This window comes from Biomphalaria glabrata, chromosome 14 (genome assembly GCF_947242115.1).
Source record: "Biomphalaria glabrata chromosome 14, xgBioGlab47.1, whole genome shotgun sequence".
In the NCBI taxonomy this organism is placed as follows: Eukaryota; Metazoa; Mollusca; class Gastropoda; family Planorbidae; genus Biomphalaria; species Biomphalaria glabrata.
Genome location: NC_074724.1, coordinates 33678320 through 33692844, shown reverse-complemented (window position 1 = coordinate 33692844; position 14525 = coordinate 33678320). Strand labels below are relative to the sequence as shown.

The 14525-nt window shown below is 32.4% G+C and overlaps 2 protein-coding genes across 4 annotated transcripts; one reads left to right on the top strand and one right to left on the bottom strand.

Moving 5' to 3' along the window:
* The first annotated feature begins 379 nt into the window (after positions 1-379).
* Positions 380-6043, top strand: LOC106051008 (uncharacterized protein CFAP68-like). Of its 3 annotated transcripts, none has more exons than XM_056010499.1 (4): positions 380-506; positions 1068-1309; positions 2165-2252; positions 2861-6043. In XM_056010499.1, exons 2-4 carry the CDS (start codon positions 1082-1084, stop codon positions 3028-3030), a joined length of 486 nt encoding a protein of 161 aa, XP_055866474.1. In that variant the 5' UTR covers positions 380-506; positions 1068-1081; the 3' UTR covers positions 3031-6043. The 3 variants fall into 3 exon arrangements, with proteins under 3 accessions (XP_055866474.1, XP_055866475.1, XP_055866477.1); XM_056010500.1 differs by lacking the exon at positions 380-506 and adding an exon at positions 516-576; XM_056010502.1 differs by lacking the exon at positions 380-506 and adding an exon at positions 558-578 and having other exon boundaries at positions 1071-1309.
* A 709-nt stretch (positions 6044-6752) lies between these two features.
* On the bottom strand, positions 6753-13425 carry LOC106051009 (radial spoke head 1 homolog). The gene is made up of 6 exons (XM_056010498.1): positions 13245-13425; positions 12073-12197; positions 11193-11287; positions 9943-10169; positions 8946-9171; positions 6753-7440 (listed from the first exon to the last, which is right to left on the bottom strand). The coding sequence occupies exons 1-6, from the start codon at positions 13293-13295 to the stop codon at positions 7193-7195; spliced, it is 972 nt and encodes a 323-aa protein (XP_055866473.1). The 5' UTR covers positions 13296-13425; the 3' UTR covers positions 6753-7192.
* Positions 13426-14525: the final 1100 nt, after the last annotated feature.

The window sequence follows — 14525 nt, the reverse complement described above, 5'->3', positions numbered from 1 at the left end:
GAAAAGCCATTATTGAAGACAGACGCAGAAGACGGAAGAAAAAAAAAATAGACCGCCAGCGGACGACAACTTTGTCTGCAGGAAATGCGGCAAGATATGCAGGATAATAATAATGCAAGTCGCAACTGGGTTTGCGTATTCATGTGAAACACTGCACTCTTAATATTTGGAATCGAAGATATTGCCATTAGATAAAGATTTATAGATCTATTTTTACATCGCTTATATTGACTCTCTCTGTATCTATTTAGATTTTAGCAATCGATTTTTCCTTGGTCTTTGTTTAAAAGCGTTTAGCTCACAGACCTAGATTGCATCTATATTTATTATATAGGTCTGTGGTAGTAATATTTTTTTTTTTTTGCGTGACTGAAATTGAACTTTTAGATATGTGAGCATGACCTAGCAACAGGGGAAGTAACGCCATTGCCATTTAATTGACAACTGTCGTCAACCACTTAAGACTTAAAGGTACTAGACTTTAGGGCCTACATATTTTTTACCAGGTAAATATTGTTTGTATAAACATTAAATAATATTAATACTAGACTTTAGGGCCTACATATTTTTTACCAGGTAAATATTGTTTGTATAAACATTAAATAATATTAATCAACATTTCATATCCGATATTTATCATATTCGGATATGCCGATATCGTTAATAATTTTAATAATTTCAAGAATAAATTATAAACACATTTAAATTAAATTCTATAAAAAATATATATTATTATCTATTTCAACATTCATTATTTTTATTAGTATTAATATTGATCAGTTGTCAAGCTAGATATCTATTATTATTAATATTATGACACTTTGAGATATCCAGATTATAAAAAATAAAACAACTTCGAAGTTGAGAACTAGCACAACATCAGCACAGAGTATAAAGCATAAAGACATTTTTGGATTAAAAAAAATAAACTTTGCTTTAATATTCATAAATTTTGCACTCTTTAATCTAAAAAAAAATATGACTAGATTTAGATTTATTTCAAATTAAATGCCATAGAGGGATAAAAGGCTTACAAGTAACCCCCAAAAATGTGGATTATATTTCAGTGTTAACAGAACATATGATGGAGCCTCTAGATCATTTACCCCCATTTTGTAGCATGATGCGGGGTGCAACAGGAGGTGCAGAACTATGGGACCACACTAATAATGAGTTAAAGATGCGCCAGTACGGGTGGCGCTGTACTACAAATGAAGACCTGTACAGGACAGCTACTCTGGTTGGCAACTATAATGAAGAGAGATTTGATTTAAAAGAGATAAAAAAGAACAAACCACTGCCATCTCAGGTATAAAGATGATCTTACTTAAGCGTGACTTCATTTCTAAATAGAAATAAAATGATGATGTGATAAGCTTGCTACTCGTAGGCCTAAAGGGTAGTATAATAATACACTTGCTTTCTACATGATGATTTTAAAAGAGGATAGATTATTAGTTTATTGGCTTGATTCCACTAGATTTAAAAAGTAATTAGAGGATTGCTTCCAGTGACTTTGGCTGTGTCATTCTCTGAATTAATGAAAGTCTTTTTGTCAAACAATATGTTCTTCAATTTGTTCAGTTATATGATTTCATGTGTCATTCAGATAAAAACTTCTTGCTTTGATCTCTTTTCTTAAAATAAATATAAATTATAGTTATAACCTCTTGCCTGATTCCTCACATAGGGTTTTTTATCTTTGTTAGGTCAGAACCAAAACATTGCCAATGCATATGCTGGCTTTAACTCACCACAATATTTTTAAGAGCTTATTTAGCATTTGGAAGCCAGTCATGTTTTTAACAACTTCTAGCCTGCTTTTCATTGAAATAAAATATGATTAAAATAAAATAGATGTACGAAGGATAATTGCATCCTTCATGCGCCTAGCTAGAATTATCTGTTAATCTAGTTGGGCATGTTAATTAGAGACTAATTCTGCTCAGTCATTAATATTCATAGCAGATATAGGCAACCTGATCATATGCTCCAATGGCACCAAGTAAAAAAAACATTTGTAGAAATTGACCTCTGTGTCTTTCTGAGTATTTTATTAGGTTGTGTTTTTGTATTTGTAAGTTAAATGGTTCAGTTTTTACTTTATTATTGCTATTTAACTTTTGCTTGTTTTTTTTAAATATAGTTGTTGTTTTTTTTTTAGTATGCACACTACTTTCAACCTACTTATGCAGAATCTTACAATAAATCTCCTTTACATCGTTATCCTGAGAATCTTAAAAAGTTAAAACGTAAGTTCTTGCCATATTGGATTTTTCCATTATCATCTCAGTTAATCAAATACTTCTAGAAATATTTAATGAAAGCCTTTTTACCTTATAGATTACAGACATTAGACTTCAAATTAGAAGATAATTACTTCCGATGCTTTTCATGACCTCGGCAGTAAAAACAATTTTATATAAATTTTTTGCTTGCTCAATAAATAATTATGCTTGAAAATTTATAATGCATGATTTTTTTGTTGATAAAAAAAAAAAAATAAATTTGAGTTCCATCAACCTTTTCAAAATTGACAAGCTTTTCATATGCACTTCAGTTTATTTATTTACACTATCATTCAGTGTTTAATTCTAAATAAACACCATTCTTGTCAATAAATTACTTGTTCTTGGTTTTAGAACTGAATCATCATCAAAGTAGAAGCAATGTCTGTACTATATATCAGACAAATTTCTAAACATTTTGTTTCTGATACAATACATTACAAGAAAGGGATTTTAGGAATTTTACAGAGATTCTTAGTAAGACTAAATATAGATGCAACATTTCAATGTTTTCAAAATCATAATGTAATCATAGTTAATTTATTTTATCTAAATTCTATTTTTGTGTACAGGCCGCCTACCTAACGCCTACTCTGTTCATCAGCCAGAGCTGGACACTCCTGAATACCAAGCCTACTGCAACAGCTGGCAGACCACACATCGCACAGCTTACCTCCATCCTCAGCTAAGACTGCAACCTATTGTTGGTCCACCCGCTGAGAAACCCAAACCCTGTCTATGAACTAACCATCCAATGATGAACCTTACGTTACATAAAAACCTCATACATTTAAGTTGCAAGTTTGTAACAAACAATATGCTGTTATAATTGATTTTTGAATTATATATTTTAGATAGAGCTACCCTGGGAATCTTGCAAGAATACTTTCCTGTTTCAAAATTTTCCCAGTTCTCCGTCACCAGTAAATAAATAATTTTTAAACAATTTTAACAATAATTAAAATAGCTTACATTTAAGAAAATGAATGTGTTAATTCTTTCCTGATTAGGTTTGAACTACTGTACCGGAAGACTCCTGCAATAATATGAAATATCTGAACATATTTGTTTGGAAAACTATGAAGCATAAAGAAGCTTTGCTTTTTTTTTTTTTTTTTTTTAATTTTGATATGCAAAATACTAAAATGTGGTCAAATTAAAAAACATAATACAGATGATATTTTTTATGCTCTGGACATTTTTGATGAATCAAATTTTATTTAAAACATATAAGATGTTCTATTCAGTTTTGTGGTGAAATCAATTTATTTAACTCTTTAAATGTGTGGGTCACTCAAAGCAGGCAATCAATTACTGAATGACTATTGTTTTATTTATACCTGGAAATATTAATACTAATTCCTAGAATTAACATTACATTCTAATTAATTTTGATATGAATTTTATTACCTAAACAGTTTTATTGACAACTGAGAAAAACAATGATCAAAGAGCAAAATTTTAATTGCAATGAGGTAAAAAAGCCATGACTTTTCTGTGATATTTATAGATTATTTGATATTGGATTAGATATAAATATCGTATAAGAATATTCTTTAGTTAAATGTTTAAAAAATAATGAAATGTAATACATAAAAGATATTTAGGGCTAACATTATGATCTTCATAATCTGGTGTTGACATATTATGTTTTAGTAAAACTTCTCAGCATTTAACTTTCTATGATGCTTAAAGCATTGCTGGATTCAACATAACAGAGTTAAATAATCTCATGTAGCTTCAAAAAAGTTCTTAGACAAGAAATGCCAGTCCCCTCATCAGACCACATTTCTTTGATGCTTAAAGTATCACTGGATTCAACATAACAGAGTTAAATGATCCCCTCTAGCTTTAGACACCAGTTCTTAGACACAGAAAAAGCAGCTCGCCACGTCAGGCATCAGCAAGGTTTTTAGAAAGATATCAATATCAAGAGAACTTAAAGGCCAGTCCATTCTTTTACATTTTCTGTCCAGCTTTTCTTTGGATGACGTATCTTCATGCCCTATGCACTGTAACTTAACAGATGACTTTTGACAATGAGTCACCTTTTAATATAAGACAGAACCAGCTCAGCTTTCATCTCTTCATAGATTGAGGATTGAGCCAGAGTGTTGACTTAAAGTACATATTCCTTTGTCTTCTTTTCTTGGTATGCTTTTCACACCAAAAGATACTTGTAGAAACTTCATTAACTTCAAAAAACGCTTTCGGTTGGGTTTGGCAAGTGATAATGGATTCAAACATATAGTATTAAACTTGATGTTTTCTAACTTTTTCTGCCTCCTTTCTACACTTGGCATGATCTCTCTATTCAGTCAGGGACCCCACTTTATGACTACCATGTTATTGGTATCATTCTGCTTGAAATGCATGCAATATAATGTTAAAGCATATTATTTATTTAGCATGCACAGAAATATGCAATTATTTCATCTGCCAAGGCTTTCACTGAATGTTATGCCATTTTCTCCCAGCTGTTGGTAGTGATGGCTCAGCAAAGTTTCAACAAAATTAGTGATGCACAATTTCATCACAACTAAACTTCTCATTTGGCACTACACATCATTTCTCCAACATTTAATATGCATACTACAAGGGATATGTGACCAAGCAGAATACCCATTAGTATTACAGTTTCAAATTATTTTTCTTTGATATAATGTGCAGTATTAAATTGCAGTATTACTTGTGTTGTATTTTGGTTTAAATACATGTGAATGTTGGTGTATTTATGGTGTAATTTAGATATAGTGGTGATTGTATTCCTTACAGTAGCTAATGACTGGAATGAATGAGAAATGTTATATTTAGAAACAGTGGTGTAGCTAGCACTTAGTGTTTTGAGGGATTGAAATCCAAGACGTTTTAGATAGATAGCAATGGCAGGGTAGATGTAGTCCGAGTACTTATATCCTTACATTACACTTAGTGTTTTCAGAAACATTGTGGAAGATTAAGATTATATTTTACAATTTATTTTTTTATTTTATTTTAAACTTTACTTTAATTGCAAAATTAAAAAAAAAAAAAGCTGTCACCAGTGAAACAAGAAATTTTTCTTTTATTTTTTGAAAATCTTTTTTTTTTAACAAAGCTCTGTCTGTCTGGTAAAATCTTTGTTCACATTTCTTCTCCCACACCCAATCTCGGATTAAGTTAAAATTCTGCAATTATTTCAAGTACCTGAGCAAAAAGTCGATACAAAATATTAAACAATTAGTTAATTAACTATTGGTAATTAATTATTTTGTTTAGTATTGAACAGGGAAAGATATTATACTTGACAGATTTGGTGGTATAAGTTGTATTAGTCCCCTTGAGGAGGTTTGAGCCCTGAGTTTGAATTCAAGTCATACAACTTTTATTTTTTAATGCATTTAGAAAGCAATCACAGTAACATTCACCATGATACCCCTTCTTTCCCTCTCCCTTTGCCACCTGGTCCAGACAAGTGATAGGATCATATTGCATTGAAAAAGCTAAAAGCATGAAATTGCATTAAACAAAAACATTGGTAAAAGTATTTCTAATTGCACAGATTTATTATTGTTAGTCAAGATATATTACAATTTTAATTACATGACTCATCCCAGTTAATTGATATAATCACACTCAATATAAGCTTTTTTTTTTCCTTTAAAGTATTTTTTTCTTATTTAAATATTACAGAAAGCCTAAAAGCCTATCTGATTTAAAACATAAATGTGAAATATTTACTTTGAACAAAATGGATTAAATTAACATATTTAATATTATCATATTTATGTTTTTTCACTCTCTGCATTTTGTTGAATTAACTAGTTGAAGTTGAAGCCCAGAATTTAATTACGAAGTGACATCTTGGGTTTGTTGTAATTTTAACTTTGAAAAAAATGGGTTTGTTGATTTATAAAAGTTGCAAAATCAAGTAACTCAATGGAGTACAAATATTGGACAGATTATTTTTCTGTAGGGAAAATAAAAGTTTATAATGTTAGACAGGTTACAAGAATTTTGCTAGACATAGAATAAGATTTCACCTCACCTCAGTCCTAGAACGGATGCATTATTATTTTCTCTTATGTATATGCCTAGATTGTTTGTAATTCTCCTATATGGACTCTTAGTGAGCTCTGGTTGAATCTCTTTTGTAGACAGTTAGGTGGAGGGGGCATCTAGAAGGTTTCTGTGTTGCTTTTAGGCACTTACCGAAGCACAACTAAGTTCCAATTAGGAATTCCATCAGGATTCAAACTCCACCCACTTTAGTTAGGTAGTCAAGCAGTGTATACAACTAAGCCACACATCCCACATGCTAAGTATATTCACAAAAAAGAATAGCAATTTGGAGCTGCATGTTAACAACCCAGTTTTAATTTTTAATACATAATTAGATGCATATATCCTTGCTGTATTAAGTCAAAAAGTCAGTAAGCCAATTAATAACTCAAATCCCATGTAAATAAACAAACTACAAACCTATTATATTTCATTTCTTTATTTCTTGCACTTTGTATGTTTTAGAAAACATCTCCATAGTATTAGTAAATGAATAAAGAACTAATTAAACCTTAGCTTAAAATGTTTGATACATAAGTAAACATTTATAGTTAAATAATGAAATTTAACTACCAAAAGTAAGTTAATTTACTTTAAAACTTAGTTTTTTTTAATGCATTTTTCTCTTGCACATAAGACATATAATAAACATTTGATGACAGATATTGATTTGACGTCATGACCCCCATGATAGCCAATGGTCATAAAAACAGGCAAACTTTACATCAGCTTTAGGCATCAAAGAGGCTTTTTATGTACAGTTCCATTACATTAATAACAATAACAAATTTTGGGCTTACAATACAAAGTACAAAAGTACTAGAAAGTTACATTAAATATAAAGATGGAAGACAGTTAATCCGTTAATCATCCCCATCTCCTGCGGCTGTGGTGTCTTCCGTTTCCTCTGCAAGTGCTTCTGTGTTTTCTGCATCCCCACCAGTCTCCTCCCCACCACCTTCTTCTGTCGTGCCACCATCAACATTTGTTTCTTCACCTTCTGGTTGTGATTCATGTGCTGGGTCTACGGCATCTTCTCCGGTTGTTGGTACCTCCTCTGGGGGTTTGTCTTCTTCCTCTGCATTAGTAGGCTCTTCTGCTGCTGCTGCTTCTGTTAGTGCAGTGAATAAGATTATATGAGGATTGTTATCAAATGCATACTTAAAGGTTAAAAGCCAAAAAAAGAATTATAATGATAATGTGTATAAGAGATTAATTCTCTGTGGGAAAAATTCTCTTTAAACAAAGTTAATTCATTTCTATGACCTATTAATTAGAAGCCTGCAATTAGCACAATAACTATTCCATCCATCCATCCCAGTGCCACTACTGCCTATGGAGGGCTCTGGCCTGCTTCAACACATCCCTCCATTCAGATCTCTCCTGGGCCTTTTGTCTCCATGCCCTAACCCCGAGCCTTCTCATCATCAATCCATCGCATTCAGGGTCTGCCTTTGGATCGCCTTTTACCCTTTTATTTTTCCTAGTAGATTTCAGGTACCTAAAAGCAAGGTCAACAAAGTAACCAGTCAGATCCAATAAAAAAAGAGCCACTACTGAATATACTTTTTAAAAAGTTCATTTGGAAATTGGGAGTGTCTATGTGTCACCCTTATCGCTTTAACCATCAGAAAGGATTTCTCCAGACAGGCACAAAGCAGGATCTCTTCACCTCAAGTCCTGTGTGAAGTTCCACAATACCAGTGACCATAACTACTATTTACTTAGCGTGCAGTTCCTCTATTCCTGGGCTGCACTAACTAAAAGGAAATTTTCCTATTCTGCAACCACCACAATATCATGTAAGGACCTTCACTCCAGCTTGACTGGTTTAATCCTGATGATGTCCCCTTTATGGAAAGGAATGGCAGAACTGTTGAACCGGGTGATCAGGCTTCTCTTTCATCCCCACTTTGACAAGGAAAATAAAAGAATAAAAATTCACCATGATAACCTAAAGTGCATATGAAATTTTTTGTGCTAGTGTGGCCTGTAACATTAGTTTCAGAAATTTTCTGGAGATCCTGTGCCAAAAAAAGGTTAGGCAACTGAGCTTTATGCTATAGGATTTAGCCTGGGACATAACAGGAAAGCTGCACCTTTTCATAGATAGCATCCCCTGAGTGGTACCATTAGAAAAATATCAGAATGTTATCTTAAGTTTCTTTTTTTATGTTTTATTCATTGATACTTCTTGTTTGAAGACAAGCAGAGATGCCGAAAAGAAAACTTAAATGGACCCCTTGTGGAAAATTACTTTGTCTGCATGAGATGCAAAAAATATGCAGGTCTCAACAGGGTTGATGTGAAATACTGCATTCATCATTAATCTTGTTTGATGACAGGTGCAGAAGCCAAAAACAAAACTTAAATAGATGGCTGGCAGACAACAGCTTTGTCTGCATGAGATGCAGAAAAATATGCAGGTTGCAACTGGGTTTGAGTAGTCATGTGAAACACTGCATTCATCCCTAATCTTCGGAATCGAGGACATTGCCATTGTTGCTTGTTGTTTTTTTTTTAATCACAAACCTCTAACAATAATAAGAAAATAATAGATAATGAAGGGCAAGGAATATGATGAAGGTGAAGGAAAGCCCAACTTTTCAACCTTACCTAGTTGCAATTTAATCTTCTCAGCTTCTGCCAGCATTCTTTCCTCTTCTTCCTCTTCAGCTGTCTTGATATGCACAGGTAGAACTTCCCCCGCAACCCATTTTGTTGTAGCCGCAGCTGAAGGCTCATCATCTTCTCCCTTGTCGTCTTTTTCGGATGGCACAATCACATACTTTCCATGTTGTTCACATCCAATATCAAAAATATATTTTCCTTTGCCTTCAGGCTAAAAGTGAATATAAACAGAATTAAGTAATGAGCATGGAAATGATTATAAAATAAGTACATTTATTTAGCAGTGGAATAGAAACAAATTGCCTACATGCATATGCATATGCTTTGTTTTCTTTTACATATCATGGATGCTACTTCAGAGTTGAAGATTTTTATATTCTAGGCAAACCTTCCACAGGACAGCAGGGATGGTGGCAGGCAAAATTCAAACCCATAGCTTTCGCGACTGTAGTCCATACAACATGACAATGTAGTCATCCATATTGTATGATGTAATATTTCAAACATGTCTTTAAATAATTTTAAAAGTTAGTTGCCATAGTGATTTTGTCCATTATGGATCTCAAAATGGCCACTAGGACCTCAATTTACTCTTCTAGGCATGTTTCATTGAGCATTTCAAAAATTAGATAAGTAGCTGGTCATTTGGTGTGTGGTATGTGGTTAGGACTGTTGTGAGGATGGTCCCAAGTTTGATCCTACCCACTTCCATCAAGCTTCCATCCTGTAGGAAGTTTTAGCTAGGATATATTCTAATAATTTCTAAAGGAATGTTTGAAACTTACAAAACAAAACAAAATAATTTATTAGATGAAATTTTGCTACAGACAGAATAGAAATACTTTCGACTTAATTAGGTGGAAAGAACAAAAAATTAGAATGAAAAGTTAAAAAAATAGACAGCACTAAACCATTGTAAAAGTGTGCATGATGAATGCTCTTCTCTCCACAAATAAGAAGCAAAAAGTATGAGAAGACTTACTCTGTTTTCCTTAAAAAGTCCAACAAACTTGTGGTTTGCATGCACCAACTCTCCTTGTCCTTCCCATTTGCCATTGTTCCATAAGCCGACATAGTTCGTACCAGTTGCAGCATACAGATATGTTCCTTTGCCATGCCGTACGTGGTTCTGCCACTCACCTTCGTAAGTGTCACCATTCACATAGTAATATTTACCAAAACCACTTCGCTGATCTTCCACCCAGCTCCCTGTAAAAACAAGAGATATGTTTTACTTTTTTTTATTGGTAACCACCTTTATGGTTTGTACCTACAGTTTGTTGTGAACAATTTAAGTTTAATTTAATTTAATTTAAATCTTCTTCTAGGTTTAAGTGACCATAGCAGAATATCTTTAATTACGGACAATTCTTCAAAAGATACTATGGAGTCGCTGTGGCTCAGCAGTAAAGCACTTGGCTTCCAAACCGGTGTCTGGGGTTTGAATCCTGGGGAAGACTGGAAATTTTAATTTTGGGATCTTCGGACACCTCTCAGTCCATCCAGCTCTAAAAGGTACCTGACATTAGTTGGGGAAAAGTAAATGCAGTTGGTCGTTGTGCTGGCCACATGACAACCTAGTTAACAGTAGGCCACAGAAACAGATGACCTTTACATCATCTGCCCTATAGACCACAAGGTCTGAAAGGGGAACTTTACTTTTTTTTTCTTCAAAGAATAAGATAGTCATATCCTATGCATATTCATGTGTCAATCTATTTGTGCATGTTAATTAGAGACTTAAGCTCTACAAAGTCATTGATTTTTCCTGGCTGATTCAGGCATCTTGTCCCATGCTCTAATGCCACCGTGTATGGTTGAAGTTAAACATTAATATGATAGATATCCTGTTTCTTTTTACAAACATAAGACACTGATACACAACATTAGTATTTTATTTACTCTATATTATTAAACTATGTTGTCTTTATGTGACCAATAGGACCTTTACCAAGAAGCACAAGTATTGCTCATTCTAAAAAGCAGAGAATTTAAAGAGAGATACAACATTAAACCTTTAATGAGAATGAGATTTCAATAAAGGAGCCATGAACAGATTCATTAAATCTGTAAACATCATTTCTGAGGCCTAAATAATTCTAAATGTTTATATAATCAATATATATCAATAATGATCAAGACATTGACATTTTTATATAAAATTATTGAACATTATAAAAATTGCAAACAACTTTAAAGGAAAAAAAAATATTATTAAAAACAGGAACTGACCTTCATATTTGGATCCATCAGGGTAGATAAATGTTCCTTGACCATGTTTTTTGTGCCTTAAATATTCTCCGAGGTATCTTGCTCCATTTTTAAATCTAAAACCAAATAAAAGTTTTTGACAACATTAGCAGAAACTATATTTTACATTGTACAAGTACTCATAAACTTAACAATATATATATTTATATATATATATTTTTTTTTTTAAATTTTAAGTTAATTATAAAAGGAAGTAATAATAGGCTACTGTAGACTAGTATAATGAATTATGTAGGCAATATAAATGCTTGTATATCAGACATGGGAAAGCTTTAATTAGCATATTCTCCTGCATTATGAATGAGTTTAATCAGTTTTTCAAAAGAAAAGACTCCACAGAGATCTTTGTATTCATAGGGAATAAGATCTGACCACACAGTTAATTAACTTAATTTAAAATGACCAATGTGGTTACATTTTCAGATTAAATTAACATAATAAATAGTATTTTATTTCCTTACAAAAATCTGTAACTTTGATAAATTTATTTAAAAAACAAACAAACAAGGAATTTAAAAAAAATATTGTTACGGCTCTATATTACTACAGAAACGAGAGAAACATGGATGTGTAGATCAGATGACATAGAACTCTTCTTTTTCTGAGCCCAACGGTTAATGAAAAGTGTCACAAGGATCAGAGTTGGATTATAATTCATAAGAAATAATCCCAAATTTCCCAAAATTAATTTACCTTGGAAGAATTACTTTAAAAATCACAAACACAAGAGGCTACTATGTGCACCCATTACAATAGAAGTAAAATAAAATGTCATATCAACGATATACTGCTTTGTTTGGAAAATATTTTTTAAAAGGAGCCATGAACAGAATTACTGAACCTGTAAACTCCATTTCCATGTCTTTTGCCATTTTCATACATTCCTTCGTATGTGTCTCCATTTCGAAGAGTTGCTTTTCCCTGGCCATGTCTTTCTTCTCTTTCATTTCTTCCACCTTCATAAGTCTTTTTAAAAATAAAAAGGGACAAAAAAGAAAAGATAAAAACTTTATAAATTGGGAGGAATTAAAGTATTCCAATGATTAAAATAAGTGATGCTTTTGTTTATTTATTTGGCCATAACATTGAATGTATCAATCTGAAGTTTAAAACCAGCTTGAATTCCCTCAGTTTACTCATCATATACTAGGAAATGTAAATGTAACTGTTTAAGCCACAAACAATGACACAGTTAAAATTTGTTACTGAAAGAAATGAATTTAATTCACTTTTTTTTTTTTACATATACATATTTTTTTATATGCATTTTTTTTGTGTTTTACAAATTTCTCGTTTTTCAAAAAATGCATAGAAATGACCAAGTAGCTATCTCAAAACCAAACAAAAAAGTTGTGAAAAAGTCACTATTTAAAAAACATGAATTTTTATTGTCACATAGATCTGTTCCACTCCTTTGAAAGTAGATAAATGTGCTATAACCTTTAGCCAGTCTATTAAAATATTTTTTCTTTAAACAGTGATACTAATTTAAGCCTCTCTGATATGGAAAGAGTTCAAATATAAAAGAGAGACCAGAATCATATTGAAAGTGTTGTATGGAGCTAATAAGTAAATTATATTGAATCGAATATGATCTTTTTCAAAAGTAGGACCAGTCCACTGGCAATCCATTGCACTTTTCATCTTAGCCAAAGTTTAAGTACAATTAACAATAGTCTAACTAGATCTAGAATTATGGGCCTAAAGTTTATATTACAATCAAAGTTTTAATAAAACTGTTTAGTGCTAAAGATCTGTTTCTAGTTATTTTGTAATTAACTTTATAATAATGATAAAGTCCAAAATAATCATGATCATCATAAGGAAAAGTGATAACGGTCAGAAATTTATAAAATGAGTGAACAGACTTAGAATCTAGAACTATCTGTATAGTGAGTATAGTTTTATATGTAGATCTAGTATTAGTAGGCCTATACTAGCCTATAGTATAGTAGGCCTATGTAAACTAATCAGCGATCTTCAAAAATAAATATATTTTAGTATAAAACTTACACCCAATGAAATTTGCTCTTCGTCCATTTCTTCTGAATCTATGTCTGACATTTTTATAGAATTTGAGATAAATCGCGCTTCAGTGAGAAATACAACTAATTCTTAACTCACAAAACCTCAAAAGTTGGTGCCCTCCACAGCTTGTTCGTTTCTTTTACTACACAGCGAAACAGTGACGGTTGCTAGGAGATTGGCCACCACTGACATGTATATGTGGAGCTTTCCTTAACAAGGGAAATCAGTAAGTTTAAACAAAGAATTCGAACAGTTTTGGAAAGTTGTTCCCCCTCCTAGTATATTTAAAAATATGTCTATGCTATAGATCTAGATACAGATTTTAATTGGCTAGAGCTAGATTTAGGATTTGCTGATATCTAAAACCAATAAGCTATACTCTTAAGTGTAACGGCGACGTGAAAGGCTTTCTATCTCCACTTAAGTGTCAATAACTTGTAAACGGACAGAAATCTTAATTGTTAAAGATGGGAGTAGGCTATATGGCAATGGTAGGAGATACTAAGAATGAGACTACATCTAAAAATAACAACAAAAAAAAAAGTACACATAACCCCATTCTATCGTTTCTTTATCCCAGTTTGAATTAGAAATCTAATTATTGCCTGATCTAGTGAGTAGTAGTGACTGATATCATTAAACCTTAAATTATGGAAAATAAGCATACTACTACAAGAATAATAAAATACTCAGAAAGACACAAAGATAAAGGCACATTCCTCGTTCCATAAGCTAAGACACATTTTGTGCAAATGCTCCTTCTTTCCTATTGCTATTAGAGCATGGAATGGGTTGCTTGGGTCAGCCAGGAAAACCAATGATTCTTCAGAATTAAAGTCATTGATTAACATGCATGACTAGATTGACTTAGGAACACCCGTAGGACGTAATCATCTTTTTTGAACTAAAGTATGTATTTCACACGATACTTATAAACACTGTTTACCAATAATATAATAATAATGGCGACGTCTTCGATTCCAAAGATTAAGGATGAGTGCAGTGTTTCACATGACTATGCAAAGCCAGTTGCGACCTGCATATGTTTCCAGAACTGACGCATGCAAAGCCATTTTCCACTGGAGGTCTATTTAAATTTTCTATTAGTCTTCTGCGCTTGTCTTCAACAATGGCTTTTCTTTGATACTTAGGCCTAAATGTGTGTCCAATGGCTTTTCTTTGATACTTAAATGTGTGTCCAATGGCGTTTCTTTGATACTTAAATGTGTGTCCAATGGCGTTTGTGAAAGCTCCCCAAGTGTTTTT